Source organism: Echinops telfairi, unplaced genomic scaffold (genome assembly GCF_000313985.2).
Source record: "Echinops telfairi isolate 266 unplaced genomic scaffold, ASM31398v2 ScPeMD7_5167;HRSCAF=5991, whole genome shotgun sequence".
Classification (NCBI taxonomy): domain Eukaryota; kingdom Metazoa; phylum Chordata; class Mammalia; order Afrosoricida; family Tenrecidae; genus Echinops; species Echinops telfairi.
Window position 1 is genome coordinate 3,897,426 of NW_022109066.1, and position 22,296 is coordinate 3,919,721.

General features: G+C 52.7%; 1 protein-coding gene across 1 annotated transcript in view; it reads right to left on the bottom strand.

Moving 5' to 3' along the window:
• Positions 1-22,296, bottom strand: part of LOC101662846 (glutamate receptor ionotropic, kainate 4) — a 234,021-nt gene that overhangs the window by 22,060 nt on the left and 189,665 nt on the right. The window contains exons 12-15 of the mRNA XM_004716267.2: positions 12,751-12,860; positions 9,650-9,823; positions 6,186-6,351; positions 4,016-4,241 (exon numbers count right to left, since the gene is read on the bottom strand). Coding sequence (XP_004716324.2) covers positions 4,016-4,241; positions 6,186-6,351; positions 9,650-9,823; positions 12,751-12,860 — 676 coding nt within the window. The remainder of the gene's footprint in view (positions 1-4,015; positions 4,242-6,185; positions 6,352-9,649; positions 9,824-12,750; positions 12,861-22,296) is intronic.

Genomic DNA, 22,296 nt, shown 5'->3' on the forward strand with positions numbered 1-22,296 from the left:
CAGCTGCCTGCTCAGTGTGCCAGAACCCATGGGCCCGGTACCGGCACACATCACTCTGTCTCCCTCGGCCCCTCCTGCCGGCCTTCTTCAATAGAAGGCTTCTGTTCAGAGCAATTCCTTTTTAATTTTTCTAATGGAATATGGTCAAGGAGCTTTGGGTCTAGAATTTAGGTTTAATCACAAAAACAGGCTTAAATGAAACCGTGGAAAGCTCACTGTGCCAGCGCGGGCTCAGGCCTGAGATCATTAAGAACATACTGCCAGAGGGCTGGAAACCAGCTCCGCTGCCCAGTTCCCCTGCCCAGGCTCTGTGAAGGCCTGATGTGAGCAGACGCCCCAGACGAACAGGGCGAAGCTCGGAACAGACAGATCAGGGCTCCTTACACTTTGATGCCCCCGGGGAATCACCTGGGGATCTGGTTAAAACGAAGATTCAGATTCAGGAGGTCTGAGGCTTGGGGATAGGAGCCCGATGGCCTGTGGTTACACATTGGGCTGCTAACCACAAGGTGAGCAGTTCAAAACCACCAGTTGCTCCATGAGAAAAAACACGGGCATTTTACTCCCGTCGAGAGTGACAGTCTCAGAAACCCAGCGAGGCAGCTCTACCAGTCCTACAGGGTCACGACGAGTCCGCATCCACTGGATGGCACTCAGTTTGAGTTTGCTCTGGGGGCTCGCGCAGGGGAGGGCCTGAGGCTCTGCATTCCTAACAGGCTGCTGATCCTGCAGGCTCAGGGGCTTCACTGTGAGACACAAGGAACGAGAGCATCTTCCAGGCCTTTCCACTCTGACAGCCCATGTCACCACCGACAGACCCTCCCCTCCTGTACATACAAGGTGGCTGACACACAAAGCCAGGCTGGCAGCTCCGGCGGCACAGCGTGTGATGTAAAACCAGGTGCTGATTCTGACTCGTGGCGACACAAGCCCCGTGTGTCAGAGTAGAACTGGGCTGCGTGGAGTTTTCAGTTGAAGCGGATCATCAAGTCTTTCTTCCAGGCGCCTCTCAGCGAACTTGAACCTCCAACCAAGCATATTAATGAACCATTTGCACTACCGAGGGACCCCCCCGCCTCGCATGTAAACTAGATTCATTACCGTGCAGTTGGTTCTGGCTCAGAACAATGCTAGAGAAGCCCCGTATGTATTAAAAACACACGAAACACGGATTCCAACTCACAGCGACCCTCTGCAGGGTTTCTATACAGCAAATCTTAACAGGAGCTGGAAGTCTCATTTTTCTACAGGACAGGGTAAAACTGCCCTCATAGGGTTTGGAAGGCTGTAAAGTTTGTGGAAGCGGATTGGCACAACTTTCTCCACAGAGCAGCTGGTGGGTTCAAACTCCTGACCTTTGGGTTTGTAGTTGAGCATTTAACCCCTGCACCACCTGCTCCTGCCTCATATAGACCCCTAAACCAAACCACTGCTCTCAAATGGAGTCATCAGTGGGACAGAATAGGACTCCCTTGCCGGGTTTCCAAGGCTGGAAATCTTGGTGGAAGCAGACTGCCATATCTTCTGCTCATGGAGTGGCTGGTGGGTTTAAACCACTGGACTTTCAATTTGGAGCCAAGGGCTTAACCACTGTGCCACCAGGGCTCCTTCCCCCTCATGTAGATCTACGATCTGGAGAACCTCTATGGGGTTTGGAGACTAAACCTCTATGGGAACAGACAGCAAAACAGCCGGTGGCTTTGAAGAGCACCCTGCTCATTCCACAGTGCCCCAAGGCTTCCACCGCCTGCGCAGTGGGTGCTGAACACCCACCCGCAGGTACTGGGTATCTGAACGAGCTGCTCGGCAGACACTGTGAGATGGTGAGACAAAAGAGTGTTCCCTGTCCAGAGACAACTATTCAGCCCAGCCAGGAGTTGCAAGTACTTTTAAGACATTCTCAACTCAGCCACACAGCACCCAGCACACAGCGTTCATATGAAGGAGCTGTTCATGGTCCCCTCTCTGTTTGCCTGCTTTGATTCGAAACCACCCAATTAATCTCTGATCTTGTAGCCTGCTGTTTCCAGAATTTTTCCTGGGCTCAGCGATACTGCTTGTTCGATGCCCTCATCTCTCACAATAGAAGGGCAACATACTTGTCTCTCTCGCACATTATCTCAGTTGGACCCAGGATCTAACCCTGGACTGTCCCCCACTGATCTGAGAACTGCGGCTAGCCCCCCACCCACACTTTCACCCAATCCGTCGAGCAGGGAGGCTCATTGGACGGCATGGTGAATGAAGTACTGGGTTTGGAGGCAAACATTCCGAGTGGAAGCTCGGCGTCTCTACTCATTCTGTGACCTCAGTCAAGTACGGCATCTGCTCTAAACCTTGGTTCGAACCCCTGTAGAGCAGACACCGCCACACCTGTCTCAGCGCGGGGAAGGTTCAGGCAGAGAACACGGTGAGAAGGGCATCAGGCCAGCGAGAGAGCACACGCCTCTCCCTCCCTTTTCCTTTCGTGATGGGAATTCCCAGAGCCTAACCCATCCCAGAGGGCTGACCTCAGCCCTCTATCGGTTTGTTCCCTGAGAACTTTTGAAGTACTTGACATTTTGGCTAAATCTGCGAAATTGTTCAAGTATTACCAACGTGCACTTGAGGTTCCGTGTGCGGCTCACTCTACCGTCTTGAAACAAAATGTCAGCCAATAAATTTCACAAAGGGACACATAACATGGACGATGAATAGACAGCTGTGAAATAAGACGGGAAGGAGAAGGTGCGGAAGCTTCCATGTGCTCCGATGGATGCCTTCAGTTAGGGGCATGCCAGTGTCGACATTTACATAAGGCGAGGCTGGACCGTGTGATTGCTTATGCCTGCCTGGTTTCCGGTCAGTCCTTTAGAGGCTACTCAGGTTTACCAGGTGGCATTAGGAGGAAAGGAAGGGTGGGAAGGGGCAGAAGGCACCTGACCAGATTAGATTGAACTCTCTCAATGACTGTGAGGTAGGTGCTAGACACCGAATTTTATGAGTGACAGAACTGAAACTCAAAAAGACTAGAATAACCTATCCAAGATCCCACAGATGGGAACTGGGATTCACTCCCGGCCCTGTCCAAAGCCAAGCCCATGAGGGTCTTCATGTTCCACAGGTTTCAGTGGATTCTACCATTTATAGAGCTTCAAGTTAGGCAGAGCTCAATAGAAAGGATGTGTAGGATAGCTTCAAAAGTCCATATACTATATATCCACTTGCTTACAGGAGCTGATGGTCTCAATTCCTGCTGCTTCCCTGGCTGCCTTGTATACGCACAGCTCTACATGGTAATGGCTCTCAGTAGCTTGTATAGGGGAGGGTAGTGATAGGAGAATGTATATCAACATCACTTGGGGGCCATTCCAAATCCTCTCCACAATCACAACCAGCTCCCCGCGCCCCCTACCCCCAACTCCTGATAGAAGCACGTCCAACAGGGGAAGGGTCCAAAGGCAAACATCCTTTAAATCCACATCTAGGTTACCTTTCTGAAAGCCAAACCCCTCTCCCTGCATACCAAAGCCAGGCCTCGGCAGCCTTTCACAGTGATCTAGGCTGGCCCAGAGTGCAGGGGTCAGTGAGAACCACAGATCATTTGAAAGCCATCTCGTCCAGTCCCTTCTGCTACTTTGTGCAGCAAACTTTTCTCCTGGGCCATGAACCAAGAGCAAAATGAATTCATTGAGTGGTTCCCTGGCTCCCTTCTCCTTCCCACTTCAAGTAGACGTGTCAGTCAGCACAGAGACGCCCCAAGGCAAGACACAGAAGAGAGAGGGATCCAACGGCCTAAGGAAAGAGTCCATCCAAGTGATCAACACCCTTACTAATCCAACAGCCCCTTCGTAATTATGGATAGACTAGTGATCAGCGATTACTGGACGGATTGCAGGTTTGTTTTGTTTTTTTCTCTGAACCTTGAGAGTGCCCACCAGAAGCTGTTGAACACTCAGTGCTGCCTTGGATGGCCCCACTACCCTGACCGTGCCTGCCTGAAGCTACACAAAGGGGCTCTCCCTCTCCTGCATACCGACTGGCATGCCAATCCCATAGCCCTTGGTGTCCAGCAGGCCCCCAATCTGAGTGAGGTTGCAGTTTCGCTGCCGATAGTACTCATTCATGGTGGACTCCAGGAGGAAGGCATAGTTGGAGTTCAACACCCTGGCGATCCCCTCCTCTGTGCTCTTCACAAACACACTCGGCTGCTTGGAATACATGTAATTCCACATGCGCTGGTAGGTCTGGTAGCGGGAATTCTGGGAAGAGAACAAAAGGAAGCGAGAGTGGGAAACAGGCAAGGACGTGCTGGTTTATGAAAAGAAGGCATCAAGGCGAGTCTTGAAACCCTAGTCCTCCAGCTACTCAACCCATTTGTGATGTTTCATGTGATGTTTCTTTCCTACTCTCAGCTGGAGCTGCTTCCTGGGGTCATGTGAGCGCATGCACGACCGCAGGAGCAGCGGGGAGCTAAACGTTTAATGCAGCTTTCCGAGAGACGGAGCAGCAGCAAGGCCCTCAGGCCCTGTAACCTTGGCCTCCTGGTTTGATCCCTTGCGCTCTTGCTTCCTCTACCCTACAGAGGTCTCCCACGGCCCACCGCCCTGTCTTGAGACAAGGAAGAACTGACAGGAGGGTTGTGGTCTTGTCATGGAGCTTCAGGTCAGCACTTTCCGAGTGTTATCATCTGAAGGAGCAATACGAGCTTTGGTTGTTGTTGTTGTTGTTGTTGTTGTTAACTAACAGTCTTAAACCATTTTATCCATGACACATACAATGGAAATGCAGAACCAAACCCACAGCCATGGAGTCCGTTCCAATTCCCTAGGACACTGTAGGGACAGGGTAGAACTGCCCCAGGGGGATTCTGAGCCCAGAAATCTTCATGGAACCAGACGGTCACGTCGCCCTCCCAAGGAATGGCTGCTTGCGCTTGAGCCCTCCATGTTTGGATGAGTGGCCGAGTGCTTCAACCATTGTATCACCAGGGGTCCTGCCACATGCAACACTAGCTTCCATCGGGTAATACTAAGAGCTAGACAGTTCTGGACAGGTCTTTCCAAAGCCAGTGTTTGGACCATCTCGGTGCCAATTGGTACTGAAACTTACACGGCAAACAGGAAATTGAAGTCTTGGGCATGTTTCACGTGAAAATGCACTCCTTGGGCAATAATTGGTTCATTTAAAAAATATGGTGAATGAAGTGAAAGTGTACGGAGCAGACATGGGTTCTTGAGAGTGTCCCCTAACGTCATTAAAAGTGAGATTTGTTCGCTAGAGATTTGAAGGATATGAAACTATTTATCTCTCTGCCCTGTCTCTGTTGGTCTTAGAAATCAATCAATCAACAATCAATCAGTCAACACACCATGTGACGGTGCCTTCTCTGGAGCCATACAGAGAAGCCAACAGGACCTCTACCTGAGATCTAGCAAGTCTGCCGTCAGTGAGATCAAGCGATCTTCATCTAATCTTCCTCACATGTCAATCATGTGTGTACTGCTTTAATCTGAATGCCACCTATAAGATATGACTCAGTTTTCAAAATTTAAATGAATATATTAATCACATCCCATAAAGTAATATGAGTGAAGTTACAGATTTGAATAAATAAATACACAAATGTATGTATGTTTATATGTATCTATATATGTGTAGATTGTATGAGGAGGCTTCAAAAAGTTTGTGGAAACATTTCAACGTCAAAAACCAAACTCACAGCCATCGAGTAGATGCCAACTCACAGTGACCCTATAGGACAGGGTAGAACTGCCGCTGTGGGGTTCTGAGACTGTAATTGTTTAGGGGAGTAGAAAGCCCTGTCTTTCCCCTGTGGAGCGTCTGGTGGGTTCAAACTGCTAACCTTATGGGTAGCCGTCAACATGTAACCACAACTCAACCAGAGTTCCCGGAAAACTGCCCTTACTTTTTAATTACACATACACAGCCTAGAAAAACAAATACAAAACTGGTGCAATTAAACAATGTTCTGCCATGTTGGACCCAAAGTCACCTCGAGTGTCACACGTGTTTTATGCACACGGCTTGGGGTGTCCCTTTAGGGATTGTGCCGGGGCTAGTTTGTGGGGCAGGAGATACGTGAACACGGACAAACGGGATGTCCGAAAGAGGTAACGATGGGCATACGTCTCGGCTTGATTCTGCTCAGTGGCCAACGTTTGCGAGTAACCGGGGGGCTTTACTTGGAAGAAAGTCATGCTGGAGCCTCCGTGGATGGTGCCGTACTCAATGGCAGTCTGGTCAGCCAGGTCGTCTACGGACTCGATGGGCACGTCCATGCGCTGCACGGTCAGGAAAGCCGCCAGGTTGGCCGTGTAGGAGGAGATGATGATGAGTGTGAATGCCCACCTGTGCAGGAAAAGACAGGGCAGTCATCTCGGCCAGGCCACTCCCAGGAGGCGTAGCCTCTTCCCCAGCCCATCTGAGAGACCAGGAGTTCTTCTGAAGGACCCCTCAGAGAAGGGGCAGGGATGGTGGGGGTTGGGGGGGCGGCGGCGAGCGGAAGAAGGACATCTGGCGTCAACAGAAATGACCAGGGTTTGTGAAGGTTGCCAGAAAGAGGATAGTTTTTTGTTTGGAATTCTGAATGTGTGTATGTTTTAATTTTCTAAATCAACTGCCATCGAGGCAATCTGAACTTGTAGCAAGGCTTTACATCTTTATGGGAGCAGACAGCCTCATCTTTCTCCCATGGAAAGGCTGGTGGGTTTGAACCACCGACCTTGAAGTTAGCACCAACATTTACTCAATATCTTTGAGGTAAGTATTCAATAAAGGCTAGTGCAGGCCTGAGACAACTTGAGAGCCTATGATATGCACTAGGAAGTGGCCCAAAGGTGCCATCTCTGAGAGCCCTGTGAAAAGCTCCAGGTGGGATGGGCCACTCCATCTCTTCATGAGGAAGCCCACCTTCTGAGGAGAACGGCCACAGAGTAATGTCTCCCAGAATCCCTGCCACTCAGTGAGGCAGAATTCTTCTCCCAGGTTTAGTGGGAGCAAACGGAGGCTCAGAGATGTGAAGTAAGTGGCCAAGTAAGACCTTGACACACTCATATTTTCAGAACAGGTCGGCAAACCTGAACACCGGGTGCTCATTAATTAAGAACACCTGGTGAAAGGTACCTTTGAACTCCCCAAGGGTTGGATTAGAACATACTCTTATGATGGTCATGGCATTTCAAAATAAAACGCGGCTGCATTGGCAGGCAGACCTCACTTACACTGGAAAACAGTTCCCCCTCCCCCCACTCAGACAGCATATCATGCTACAGTTTGTTGCAAACAATTTGCTCACTAAGCCTTCTGCCATCTGGTCAACAGGAAGGACTTGCATTCCAATCCTTTTCTCGATACTTCTATATCTATGAATATCGAGACAACGTCATATATATGTGAAACCTGAACCTGCTCCAGGGTACCTAACCGCAGCGTGTATATAAACGTAAGCCCAATTTAGGGTGGCTCACCACACAATCTGCATCAAGGGTCTGTGAGGCCTCACTCATTCTGAAGGCCCTGCCACCTGGTGCGCCGTGTTTGCCTCAGGGATCAGCAGCCAGCAGCTTCCAAGCACATCTTCCAGAAGCAGGAAGGTCGCCTTTGTAGCCACTGTAGCCCCAACCTGCGGGTGGCTGCTCCCCCGTGGTGAAGTGGCGGGGCATCCACCAGTTCAGCGACACCTCCAGAACTGTGCGCCGGACCATCAACAAGGCCATCGGGTTCTGCCTTTGGGCTTTGCCACGTTCCACCCGGAGGGGAAGTGAGCCCTCTCCTCTGGGCCCATTTATTGGACTGGTAAGAGGGGATAGTGATGCCTGCTCTATCTTCTGAAGGTTGGGAGATCAAACGAGGTGGTGTGTCCTTGTTGGGCTTCGGTGCCGTCTTGGCAGGTCCTCGTGACCCTACTATGTACAACTGGGTGAACCACTGCCTGGTTCGGCGCCATCCGCACGATCACTGTTTGAGCTCGTTGGAGCAGCCACTGTGTCAGTCCATCTTGCGGAGGGCCTTCCTCCTTTGTGTTTTTGCATCTAGACAGGTGAGATGGCGTTGACGATGAATAATTTGTAAAGCGCGGTGCGAGTGTGAGCTATAAGAGATTTCTGGAAAGACCCTCAAGGTGAGTACCTGGCTGAATCGATTGCTGGGCCACTTCTTGCTGCATCCCTGCTGGTGACGTAGAATTGCCATGTGCCCCTTTCTGTTAAGACGTGCGTTCCCTGTCCCGCGTCAGCTCTTCCCCTCCACTTGGAAGTTGTTGCTGTGCCCAGGCCCGGAGGTGGGGCCGGAGGGCGCGACCCCCAGGAGGAGGTCAGCGTTCTGAAGTTGGAAGCTCCCTTGGTAAGTGTCTTGTGTACAGGAGTGCTGGGTGTGGGCATGGCCCGAGAGCTGGCTGAGGCAGGTCCCTCAGCTCCGTGGCGGTCTGTGCCACTGCGTACATCAGAGGGGGAAATCCACTGAGGACAAGCTCACTCCTTCTGCTGAGGAACCAAATGGCACCCAGGCTCTTTCAGAGTGGTCAGCGTAGGGTAGCCTTGCTCCTGGGAGAAAGGGGTGTTCTCAGCAGTAAAACCGGTGTTCTTGTTTGTGATGGGACTTCCCCCCTCTCTTTGTCTGAGCGAGGAGGCCAAGGCAGGCCATGGTAGGCCTGTCTTCAGTTGCCCACTCCCCCAGGAACTGCCAAGACCAAGGCTCTGACAGGGTAATCAAGAGGTGTGAGGGGTAGAGGACACAGTACCAGCGTGGCTCAGGGAATTCTTGTGGGCTCCAGGGGTGGGTCCTCATTTGTACCCAACCACACGCCCACAGAGGCACTGGCGTCCATTTCCAAACTCACTGGCCTGGAGTCAATTCCCCTTCCTGGCGGCCCTAAGAAGGCTTTCTGAGGAGATAAACCTTTATGTAGGCAGACCATCCCATGTCTGCTGTGGAGTGGAGAGTGGGTTTGATCAGCTGACCTTGTGGTTAGCAGTGCGGCTCTTCACCCCACTCTACCACCAGCACACTTTCGGGTGGCTCACAGTGGCCTAAAGGTAACACTCAGCTCATGCTTGTGATGGACTAGGTAGTGTCTTCTGGAAAATACCGAGCAGTCTAAGCCTGTACTTGCTTACGTGACTTGTTTTGAAATAAGGTCTTTGAGGTGCTATCAGTTAGGTTAACATGAGGCCATTCGCAGAGGGGGGGGCTCCTACTCTTGTCTGAGCAGTGTCATATGAAGGGACAGAACAGACACGGGTGGACACGGGGAGATGGCATGTGAAGACGCATCGGAAAGTCATGGAACAGCATTCCCGGGAGCCAGCAGAAGCCAGGAAGGAGGGGCTCACGGAGGAGTTTCTCTGTTAGGGCTTCAGAAGGCATCCCCACGGCCAGTGCCCTTCCCAAGTTGGGTCCTCTCTTTCTCTAGACCACAGAGGCAGAGGAAGGGAAGAGGGATGAGGTAGCCAAAGGGGCTCCCACCCACTGCCCCCAAACCTCCCTCAGAGGCAGCCCAGCTCCCCACTAGAGACAACTTCAAAGGGATGAGGCTATAGGGTCTCCCACGGGGCCCCTGTGGTGCTGCCAACAGCTGTGGGGGCTTGTCCCAGGATGTCCCTTGCATCCTTGCCCTGTCGCCTGGCCCCATGTCTGCCAGAGATCTTACCAGACGCCACTGACACAGCGCGTAGACAAGGCTCGGGGGGCGATGGTGGAGCCCTGCTGCATAAAGCCCCCAACTGGAAACCAGAGGCTGTTGCCGAGGGAGTACTGGTTCACCAGAAGCTTGCACCGGCCCTGGGCACATGGGTGCGGGCTGTACCACTCATAGGGGGTCAACCTGCAGGAGACAGGGAACGTGTGCCACTTCCAGCAAGGAGGACCCTGAGAGAGAGGGTATGGGGAGCGGAAGGGTGGTTCTTCTCACGCCTCCTCCCCTGCTGCATAGCCTTGGGCACTTGGAGCTCTTCTACTGGAAGGTGGAGTACCAAGAACAAGGACTGGGGGCCCAGTTTGTTCTGCTCCCCCTGGCCACTCCCCCAGGTGATCACGCAGGACCCTAAGGCCCCACTTAGAACCTCAATAACAGTGATCCTCAGACTACGTCAGGATTTCCAAGAAGGTTAGTTAGAGCATCATTTGCTGGGCCTCCCCCTGAGGTTCTGATTCAGGAAGAATGGAGGGAGGGCTGAGTCTCTACATTCTTTCCCAGGAGATGCTGATGCCTCTGGTCCAGCGTTCCCTAAGGCAAAGAGTCTTGGCCCTATCTGCTCCTCCCACTCACCTGGGGAACCTTGTAGGTAGTGCCAATGCCTGGACCCCACTCCCCAGGATTGGGATTTCCTGTCCTGAGGGGGGCCCAGGCAGCCTCCTCGCTCCAGCCCTCCAGGAGGGCCTGGGGGGCAGCCAGGTTGCCAAGGCCCTTCCCTCCTCTGACCCCCTGGGCTGAGCCATGCACCTCTCTCTGAGCAGTTCCTTTGGGCCTGGAACGGCCTTTCCTTCCTGCCTGCCCTGTGCTCACTTCTCTGCTAGATGGCCCACCACCCATGCAAGCCTTCCCACTGAGGAGAGAAGAAGTGCATGGTGTGCGGTGACGAGGTCCGGCATGTTCACGGGTGTTATCCTCCTGGTTGGTGCGCCCAGTCCCTCACTGGGTCCCTCGTTCCCTCCCCCTCCCCTGCATGCTGCCCATTCCTACACAGCCGTGAACCATCCGTGCGTCCCGGGGCACTGGCTCACTCTCAGCGGAGACTGTTGGGACAACCATTCTCTAGCACTACCCGCAGAGATTCTGAGACCCATAGGGTTGCGGGGCCCAAGCTTGTAAAAGCTCCTATGGGACTCTGCTGCCTCCCCTGGTTTGGGAATGGCGGCCCGAGATGAGGGCTGTTCGAACACTGCCCCTCTGAACAGAAGCAGAGCTGGTCTGGAGGTGAGGGGGTGGGATGCTAGATCTCTGGCTTCTCAGCCTCTTCTCGCCCCACCCAAGTCTCTCTTCCCTCCAGGAACCTACATGCTCCGGGGACCCTGTCTGAAAACACCCACCTCAGGTCAGACTCCCCTCAGCTCAAAAGGGCAGCACCCTTGGGTGGCACGGTTAGACCTTCACTACATCCTCTTTGGCAATACCTGCTCTCTGGGCTGTGTGCAAATGGGTAGAGGGCAGGGAAGAGGGGCTGTTGACCCCTTAGGGCTGGCTAAAAATGCTTTAGGCTTCCACTGGCACAGTGACACAGGTGCGCGCGCGTGTGCGTGTGTGTGTGTGTGTGTGTGTGTGTGTGTGTGTGTGTGTGTAGCTGTGTTTCAGGGCCTTGAGGTCAATGGAAAGCTGTGGCATGCTCCTTTCAGGGCCCCACTCCAAGGGGACAAGAGTGAGTTATCATGGAGCATTGGAGTCAGGGCTAAGGGAGACAGTGTCTGTCCGCACAGTGGCAGCAGCCAGGGCAATGAAGCGTCAGACAGTGTGTTAGCTCCCTCACATCTCAGCAGTTGTCACTGACAACAGCTACTTGATGGTGACAATGCCTAGGGGCCCGAGGGGAATAGGTGACAGTGAGCAGTACTCGCTAGAAGCCAGGCCTGTCTCTGGCTGCATTGTGTGCGGTCAGAATGACGTTCCCCATCCCACCTGGGATGGACAGAGGCTGGGTGGGGCAAAGCCTAAGGCCTGCTCAGCAAGCTGGGAATGGCTGGGGGCTGAGTCCTCCCATGGATCCTTAGGGCCCAGGGTAAGGCTGCTCTGTCTTATCGCTGCAGAGAGCTCTGGAGCCACAGAATGTAAAGCCTGTGGGTCAGATCTGGTCCCCCAGAGGCGGAATGTGCACTGTAGAATCACCCACGGCCTGCCACTGTGGCCAGAGGCACAGTAGGTGTCTGAGGAGAGACCTGAGACAGAGCCATAGCCGGACTTTTAGAAGCTTATCCTGAGCTGCTGTTTTCTGCTCCAAAGTAACTGCCCTCTGGGCCTCTGTTACAGGGAGCTGCGTGCTGAGAGGGAGGCAGGGCTCTCGGGGAGTGAGGGGATGGGGAGCCAGCAGGGCATGCTGTCCCATCTGTGGCAAGGAGCCTTGCTCCTGAAGCCAGGCTGGTCCACTCTCGGGAGGGCGGGAGGGAGGCACAATCAGGGGATGATCCACGGCCCTGGGGGGCGGCCCTGGTTTATTCTCCCAGAACCCTTCTCTGACGGCCAGTCTCCACTCCACTCCACTTGCAAAGGCCTCTCTGCACTCTTCCCTCTTGCGCCCCCCCGGTCCCCCTCCAGAGTGCCCCTCCAATGAGGGCAGCTGTGTTTTCCCAGGCAGATCCAGGCTGCGAGAGGCCAGGAGGCCTCCTCCCTCACGGTGTTACTGCGGCCTCCGGTGCCCCCCTTCCACATCTGCAGCTCCGGTTCTTGTCATTCCGCACTTTGTGGCTGACCCTGGCAAAGACTGGTGCCAGCATCGGCAGATGCATAGTGCTCCATCAAAACCCCCTTCCTGCCACCTCCCCTTCCCCCTGAGCTCTGCCAGAAGCAGGGGGCTGGAGGCAGGGAGTGGGGGTGCAAGAGGCCGCTCACCTGTCTGCTCATTAGGTAGCATGTGTGGAGACGGCTGCATGGGTAGTGTGGGGCTGACAGCTGGGCAGAGAGGAGGTCAGGCCCCTGGTCCCTCTGCCATCCCTCTAGTTTGGCACCAAGTCTCCTCCTCCTCCACCCTCTCCATGCAGTTCCCCGGGCCAGACACTAGGTGGCGACGTGAGGACAGGAACAGGACCGGGCGAGGCACGTACCTAGCCACTAGGAAGAGGACACAGCTGACAGCCAGATAGGCTAGAAGCATGAAGAGCCAGACGCCTGGAGAAAAGGGGTCCAGGAAGGAGAAATAGCCGGGCTTGCGTCCCTGGAAATGGAGATAAAAAACAAATGTCACCACACAGAACCCGTCCAAACGGCCCTTGGGTAGAGCAGGACAGTGGGTAGGACGCGTGTGGGCATGCCCCAAGAGGCCGTATTTTTTTCGGGTGCTTCTCGGTAATTGGTTTACATGACATTGAAGGTGGGAAGGGGCCAGCTCTGGCCAACCCTGACCTCAAGCAGATAAAATGGAAGCACAGCCTGGGCCTCAACCCTTCTTGGGTAGAGGGAGGTGCTGTGCTGGGGCGTCAAAACAGCCCCCAGTGCTTCTTAGTCCTGCCATGCTCACTCCTCCCTGCCCCTCCCCCCAACCGAGCTGGAGTCTGACAGCAGCACCTTTCTTGGACACTCAGGTCCTTCTCGCCTGCGAGGATCCCTGGACTTCCCTGGTTTTGAGTTTACACGGCGAGGTTTCACCCACAGAGAAACCTCCGGTACGACACCCAGCGATCCCTGGAAGCAAGGCTCATGAGGAAGCAGCCCAGGGACCTGCCCAAGGTTACACAGCTTGCACGAGAAAGAGTCGGGCCTGAGATGCACATCCTCTGAGGATGCCCAGCCCAAGGCTCGGACCATTACACTGCAGGAAAACATGATCTGTCCCCAGCCCCGACACGTGTGAGCCAGCGTCATGTGAGCCAGCGGAGGGAGCCGGGAATAGGTTCCCTGGAAGGCAAGCTCCCAGTCATTTGCAGCAGGAAACTAAATGAGTCGGATGGAGTGAAATAATCTGCTCTCAATCCTTAACGGTGTGCTCTGGAGAAGCCCCACCCCTCTCTGGCCCCTCTTGGAGCTGGACTCCTCAGAAGTGACGCCCTGGTGGCCTGGGCACTGTGGGCAGCCCCCCATGGGTCTTGTTCATGTCGCAGTGTTTGCCTTTGCTGCCAGCCTTGCATGATGAGGGAGCTTCCTCATCAAGATTCAGATTTCAGACTTAAACGTATTTTCTTAATGGGGTGATCTGGCACCACTGGGCCTCATTCCCACACAGACACACTGGCAAGGCAGAGTGGCAGCTGCCCACTGGAGAGAGGGCGTGCACACTCCAGGTCCCTGCTGCTACCACACTGGCTTCTTTCACTTCCTGTGAAACCATAGGAATAGATGTTCCCTAAGGACTGTCCTAAACGGAAAACTGAGATGATCCTAAGACTCTGGGGTTCCGGGAAGTCCGTGGATAGGGCTGGAACTCAACAATACGCTCTCAGGTTCTCTGAACAGGTAAACTTTGAAGTTCAAGGTCATGTCGGTCATGGTGCAAACTACCGTCATGATATGGTTCTATGTCAAGATCTGTCGCTCTCAAACAGGTCCCCCAGAAACACAAAGGGGAACTCGCTCTACGCCAAGATGGAACCAGTCTACCAGCTCCTGGGCTTCCTTCCTCACAGGGTGCTTGGCCTTGGAGAAGATGCTGCGAAGTTCCACATATCAATAGCTGCTCACAGGCACTGAGGATCACAATCCCTGGGGGCTTTCAGCTTCTCTTCCGGGGGCTCTTCCATTGCTTCTCTGGGAGCTAGCCTCGGCTGGAGCAGGCACGTGCCTGACCCACTGCAGAGGGCAGTTTTGGGACCATCGCACAGAGAGTGCACAGAGATCAACAAGCAGCGCCCTCTCTCCCAGTGGGGGAACTCTGCTGGCACAGTGGAGTATCCTAACTGCTAACTGCGAGGGCAGTCATCCGAATCCAGCAGCTGCTCCTCTGGAGAAAGACGAGGCTGTCTCCTCCAGAAAGACGGATGTCCCACAACCACCGCCCTTCTACCCTGTCCCACACGGCTGCTTGGAGTCAAAATGGACTTGACAAGCAGTTGTTTTCTTGGCTCTGTCAGTGGGGCAACTGCTCTTCTTGAGCAGTGTGGCAATGACCTTGAGGGTGGTCTTTCCGAAGCTGCTCTCTGCCGGGATGTCGTAGATCAGGGAGGGGCCTCTGAAGCTAACTGTGAGTTCTGCAACTCATGACACCTCCATGCTTGGTCTGCCTGGAAGACTCACGTGATTCGTTTGGAAGACGAAAATAACTTTGGCAAAGTCAGTAACGAAGGGGAAGGATGGGGCCCAGGCCATCTGAACACATTTTGGGCCATTGCAAAGGAGCCCTGGTGATGTAGTGGGTTACATGTTGGGCTGCTAACCGCAAGGTCAGCTGTTCAAAACTACCAGCTACGCTACTGGACAAAGAGACAGATTTCTACTCCCCTGAAGATTTAAAATTTTGGAAATCCGCAGGGGCAATTGTACTCTGTCCTGTGGACGCACTATGAGTCAGAATTGACTTGCTGGCAGTGGGTTTGGTCCACTGCTCTGCCAAGTTTCTAACAGGAAGCCCAGGTCTCAAGAGCAGGCGAATAAGAGTCCCCCGGGTTAGCCATTCCCCTGGCTGTTAGGGGCTGATTTCCTTCATCTCCCACAGAGTCGGTGGCAGATTTAGCAAGGGCAATGGCTCGGCAGAACAAGCACACATGTTATCGACGGGAGAGAGGAGCTGCTCATGCCTGCATCCGACTGAAGCAAAAGCACGAACCCACTCCACCCTGGGTCCTTCTGAAGTGCAGGCGCCCAGACAGACAGACGTGTGCTCCCGACGCTCTATCACTTTCCTGTGTCTCAACAGAGAGCCAGGAGGGGAAAATTATACATTTTATTGTTGCTTTCTGAATCTGAAACCCCATTAGATGCTCAATGTCAGAAATCTATCCCTGATTATATCACAAGGAGCGAAATTGAGGAAGATGACAGCACTGTTTAAAACTGCCATATTTGGTTAGGGGTGATAAGAAATGATGCACAGCCGTGGGAAACATTCCTGAGCCTCAAGTTCTTACACATGGAGCATCACACAAACAAGGGCCACGATGCAAACACGGCTCTGCCGGAAATGCCTCCGTCACGTGGGCAAGGCAACCTCTGACTCCACCCGTGGCTGACTGACGCCAACCAGAAGATGGGCAGTCCTCTTATACAGCCTTGGCTCGGTCTGAGCCCAAGATGTGTGGATGATGCCGATGAGAAGTATGTTATTTTTAAGATGTTGAACGCCTACCTCCAACCCCCATTTTTACTTTTTAAAACACAGACACTTTAGATTCTTTCCCAAAAGACATCTGAGTTACTGGGGTTTGGGGACAAATCACAGGCACCCCCTCCCCCACCCCCACCCTTAACCCAAAGGATGTATGACGTGGTGCTTTCTTCAGGAGAACTCAACATGCTGCACCAGTCCTCGTGATTTCAATGCTGGTTCTACATATTGACGGATGGAAGCACCGAGACCAGGGAGGCTAAGTGCCTCGCTCTCATCACTGGCGATGGCTTCCATCTCTCTGGTGCTCGTTCGCACGTTGAGCTGCGCCATAGGCAGGTCACGGTCTCACTCCGGTGCCAGGTGCCCCCCAGCTTCTTCTCCTTTTTCTCTTTGCAACTTGCTCCAAAGAGCGTCCTACTCAGCCCGTCTTCTCCCCAATGCCAGCAGAAGCCCAGCCTACGCTCGCTTTCCCCTTTAAAAGCACTGGAAGCATTGTTTATTTATACCTCTTATCGCTTACTGCTTTCCCGTTGTATTTATGGCACTTGTATTGATTTATGCGTGTCGGTGTCGCTGGTAAGCCTGGCCAGTGCCTTCTGGTGCACACAGCCACGCTGGAAGCAGAGAACTGGATATATATATATATATATTCAAATATATATATATTTGATGCCTCACAGGTCTAGAATATGTCAAAGCCCTGCAGATGGAACTGAAAATTAGATAGCACCCAGAGCAGAACCGGTGCTCCTGACTTCTGCTCTGTCCTTGTGATTGACCTCGTGACCCAGCATCCTGGGCACTCTCTGAAGGGGGAAGAGACCCCAAAGGCTGACCATCCACCTTCCCAGTGGGCAGAAGCTCTGGAAAGCAGAGCCGTGGAAGCACTCAGGGCACTACAACCTGGCACGGTATCCCCCTTGCCCAGGGAAGCACCCCCTCACCCCTAACATATGGGCACATTTGTAGATGGTCGATACTTCTTTCTATGGGCACCGTGGGAGGGGCCATCGCAGCAGAATGTGATTGCTTTCCTAGTGCCTGGAGGCAAAGGGGTGAGGATGTCTCCCGGGACAAGGTAGTGATTTAACACCCTGACTCCAAATCCAGAAGTCCTCCAGGGAATCCTGGCTCTCCCACTTGTACAGCACGTGACCCTGGGCAGGTTACTTGACTTCTGTGTGCTTCTGTTTCCTCTTTGGCACCATGGGGATAATAACCAAGCCTACTCATGGGATTGTTTGGAGAATGGAGCCAATGCGTGTCCAGGGGCAGAGCCCTAGCACACAGTAAGGGGGGCACATGTGTGTGTTTCCTCTGTGTAAGGAGAGCTATGGGTGCGGTGGGGGAGGAGGGGGTGACAGAGGAGGGACGTTCTTCTCTTGATGGCTAGCTCCATGGACAGACATACTGTTTTCTGTCCTGTGGTGACCCGTGCTAAAGATGCTTGCTGTGAGAATGCCATCTGGCTATAACTCCACCCTAAAACTCCCGGGGTTTCTGCGTGTTACTGTTTGTGGAGCAATACGGGGAATGTCAGGCTCTCTTCTGAAAGGAGGGATCTTAGAGCAAGCAATTCCAACTTTTGGAACTCAGCTTTATCTCAGCCTTCCCATAGAAGACAGACTGCATGGGATAGGTGGCAGGTTCGCCCAGCTCGGGCGCAGAAGGGCTGCATAGCTTGATGTTGTCTCCCACGTGGACTGTTTGTCATCAGCTCCCTTCTTCCCTGCTACCCCCCTTGTCCCCAGCGGAGCCTATGGCCGCTTTGAACTCGCCATGCCCTCCTTGTAGAGACAGGTTCCTTGTTGCATATTCAAGACCGCGGTCAGTCATCAAGAGAAACTCTCTAGGGCTGAAGGGATGAAATAACACAGCCTCCACGACTCCTTCTGGGAGCGGGAGAAGGGGATTTCTTCTTGTCCCCCCAGGAGTCCACGGGCAGCCTCCTTCATTGTATCCAGGGTAGACTGTCTCCTCAGTGTTTCCTGATGTCAGGAGGAAAGAAGATCCTCTTCTTCATGGACTGCCCAGGAGGGCTTGCTGTCTGACCCAGAGTGACCCTATCTATTTCCACTTTCACTGGTCGAGAAAGTGGTACGGAGAGCTCCCAGTTCTAAGACCGGCACGGTCTTGACAGGCCGAGGGAGCCTGCACAAGACGCTCAGCTTCTCAGAGGGCCAGTTTCTTCATCCATACAATGAAACACCCCAAGTAACATGACGGGGGACCCCGAGACTTCCTGAAACACCCGGAGCTCTTGAGAGAGCAGCCCTCAATAAGTAATCAATATGTACTTGATCAGATATATATTCAGTGATCCATATTTCCATTAAATGGGCTATCCTGTTACTTCGTAAAGCTAAGTAACTCTATTCATTTTCCATTTCCTTATAACAGAGTCTTAAGCAGTATTAGAAATGATTCACTGGTTTACTTAGCATTGTTCCCCATTTTCCTAGACAGTCTTTCTGAAATGAAACAGAATGTCTTGACAAATGGGTCATACATCCAGCAAATGCTTTGCATTAATTTAATATTGGCATTAATTTCTCACTCACTTTTTAAATCACTGTCTGCTCTTTTAAAGACTATTTTGGAGGAGGAGGGAGAATACTGCAGCCAAGGCTTAAGAGGAGAAAAAGAACTGTTCATGAAGCTTGTCCATCTGCTAATCTAAGGAGGAGGAGGTCATTATAGGGAGTAGCGGGAGGTCAGTTCATATTTTCCAGGGAGTCTTAGATGCCCTGTCTGGGTTGGGCCCCTCTGAAGAGTCAAAGATTGCATCCTCAAACTGGTAAAAGCCTCGAAAGGCCATCTAACACATGACCTTGCCACCACAAGACATGCACCTAGACCAGCAGACAGTCTGCTGTCAAGTTCACTCTGACCCCACGTGTGTCCGAGGGTGCGTGTCCTCCACAGAGTTTTCAATGGCTGTTTTTTTTTTTTTTTAATTTTTTTTGGAAGATCAACAAGCCTTCCTATCTTAGACGGCACCTCTGTGTGGGCCCCTAACAGCCGAGCACACGAGCTGTCTGCACCACCAGGGTCTCCAAGACCCTAACCCGGAAAGAGAAAGGGGTCCAGGTGGGTCGCTCCACAGGAGGAAGAAGAGATGTTCTGCTCTTGTAGAGATTTACAGCCTATGGGGTGGTTCTGCCCTGCCCTACAGGGTCACCATGAGTCAGTTACAAGTTGGGCTGCTCGCCGCTGGCTGGCGGAGGTTCAAAACCACCAGCTGCTTCGAGGGAGCAAGATGAGCCTTTCTGTCCCCATAAAGATTTACAGCCTCGGAAACCCCAAAGGGCAGTTCCACTCTGTCCTATATGGACTCTATGAGCTAGAATCCATCTGATGACAGAGTTTGAGTGTCAATGTTTTTTGAAATCCATCCCCAAGAATTCTTCAATTTATACCCCATCAAAATGGCAGCTTGGGGATCTTGAGGGGCTCAAACCATGTGCTAGGTCTTTTGGAAAAACAGGATCAAGATGACCCCTTGGGAATGCTAAAACCATTTGCCATCCCCTTCTGAGCTGAGCGTTCTGCCTTGAGTTTAATTGGCTGAAAGGCATTGTTTGGATTGGACCTGTTTTTTTTGAAGGCCCCCTCATGAGATAAGACACACATATCATTGAGAACTTGTCCCCAGCCCTCCACTAGGAGAGACGCGTGCGTAACACAGTTCATTGGGGATACACCTGCCCGGGTATGAACTGGAGCCAAGTATCAACCCTTGGCGACTGACCCTTGTGGGTGCCACGTGTTCACTTCCGGGTTGGCTTCCAGCACACTCAGAAGCTGTCTTTCTAGCCCAGCCCCACAGCAGGACGTGCTGGAGGAATGCAAGCTTCCTTCAATCCCAGTCTGAGCAAAACATCATTAGGCAAATTGCTGCCACGGAGAAGAACGAACGAAAAAAAGAACCTCCGCGGCCCATTCTAATGTCAAATGCAGACACGCTCGCCTTTCCCTGTTATTCTTCCTGCCAGTCACATGTATCAGAGAGCTCGCAGTGGGGATCAGTACCCCAGACCCCTCCACTGCACAAGGCCCGCTGGGTTACCTTACTCCAGCAAAGACGCACCGAGCAGAAATGCGCCAAGACGACAGAGAAGTCCAGAGAGTCCTAACTCCAGACGTCTGTTACTTGATTCCCATTCCTTGAGTGTCAAGGAATACCTCAGAGTCTCAAGGTGCAATGTGCCAGGTCTTCTGTTTGATGTGGAAGCTCACCTGGTCCCAGCTGGGGATTCTGATAGCTTCTCGGGGGGCATATGGCTACATAGGTACCAGGGAGGATGTTTTGGTGGCAGCCAGGGCCAGGTCTAGCAGATGTAGCTGGGTTACCTGAAACTTCTGCCTCACATCTCTTTTTGGTCTTAAGACCAATGGGTTAAAGGCCAGAAAGGGGAAAAAAAAATCTCACTCTGCTATCTGCAGTCCTGGCCTTAAGGGCTTTCTGACAGAAGCCCAAGCTTGTAGGGCTCAGTGGGACTGCCAGGACCCACAAAGGACTGTTGGTCTTCACTGCCCACCAGACCACAGGCTCATTGCCTCCCTCCCCTCCTCTCTCCCTTCCTCTTCTCCTTCCACAACAATTCAGTAAACATTGTATGTTAAGGATGATCCCACTTTCCATATTCAAAACCATATCCTAAACGCGTACAGCCTGACCAAAGGACACCTTCTCCTACCCTATCTCTCACTGGGGTCTACTGGAGAGACAGAAAATCAAGCAATATGGAGCACAGCCCGAAAGTACTGTAAACCAAGGCAGTGGGCAGCGACCCAGAGCAAGAAGCTCCATCCAGCAGTCCGTTGGACCAGCAAGTGCCATTTGAAGTAGGTCCTGAAGGGCTTGAACAAGGGCTAGGGCAGAGTTCGTTAGCTGGTTCAGCAGCAAGAACCAGCAGGACCTAGACAAAGAGTTGAGTCAGGACGAGGCGGGCCTCATGGGAAAGCGGTCCACACCTGAGGGAATGGTGCCTGTGGGCAAGGCATTGGAACCAGAGTAGGAGAGATGCCTTTCACGCTCCAGGCTAAGATGACCGATCTTCCTGTGCACCAGCGCTTCTCAACCTGTGCACCCCTTTGGGGGTCGAGCGACCCTTTCACAGGGGTCGCCCAATTCATAACAGTAGCAAAATGACAGTGATGAAGTAGCAACGAAAATAATCTTACGGTTGGGGGTCAAATGCAATATGAATTATTACTCTGTATTAAAGAACAAAACATTAAGCAGAGTGTGGAGGGTGGATGGTGGACTGCCATCGGGAGGAATTCACCTACCTTTATTCAATAGAAAAGCTAGCCCGTGTGCATACATTATGCCAGGAACTGGGATAATTTCATAGCCTATCTATCCTCGTGTGATCGCCATAACAACTCATTTACAGATGAAGAAACTGAGATGCATGTGTCATGCCGCTAACCAGGGGCAGATCTTGGAAGAGACCCCGGACAATCCATGAGCCCAGAGTCTGTGACTCACTCTGTTGCTCCTACTGAAGGCTTAGAGTATGTGGGGTCCTTTGATGGGGACACAGTAGGGACAGGGGCAGCCCTGGCTGCGAGGAGCATTCAGGCCACTGGGATGGGAGTGGCTCAGGTCAGAGATAATGAGAGCCCGAACCACGCAGGAGAGAGAAACCTTTTGAGAAGTGAGATGACCAACGGGGATGTGCGAGGCAAGAAAGGGTTGAGGACAAGTCAGACCACTGAACTGAAGGTTGGACAAGAGCGAGTGGGAAACAGACTGCATGCAACTCCAGACACGGTTTATGAAGGATCTGGAGACATCGAGGGTGGACTTGCTCTTGGAAGTCAGAGGAGAAGGTGAGACTTACAGATTAGGGAGAGAGAATGATTACCCAGGTAGAATAAAAAGGGGCTCTGGATATGCAAGGGGCAAGCAGAGAGCGAGGCATCAACAGGGATGATAGAGGGGGTGATCATCAGAGAGCAGGAGGGACACAGCGGGAGAAACCGGGGCAGAGGGAGCTTCAGGAAGCAGGGAGACCGACAGTACCAAATGCCATGGCCAGAACCAGATGCTCGGGGCAGGGAGTAGGTGGTAAGAGGAGCAAATACTTCTTGTTTTGGTCCTAGGGATACCTGGGCAGAAGCAGAGCTTATCCCCACTGTTGGGACGAAGACAAGTATCTCATAATGAACACCTGATGGCCCATATTCATGTGAAAGTCTGGGCGACCTTAGTTTGCTGGGAGTTCACCAGCTCTTGGAGGTCATCCTCAGCGGCACGCTTGGCATGCTTTCCGTCTGGGGGCTTTGCAGTCAGCCTTAGCCAGGCGTTCTGCGGTGGGTGAAGGCTTTTCTCTTTGCACCCAGATGCTCGCTTCCCGCCGCATCAGCCGGGGGACCTCAGGAA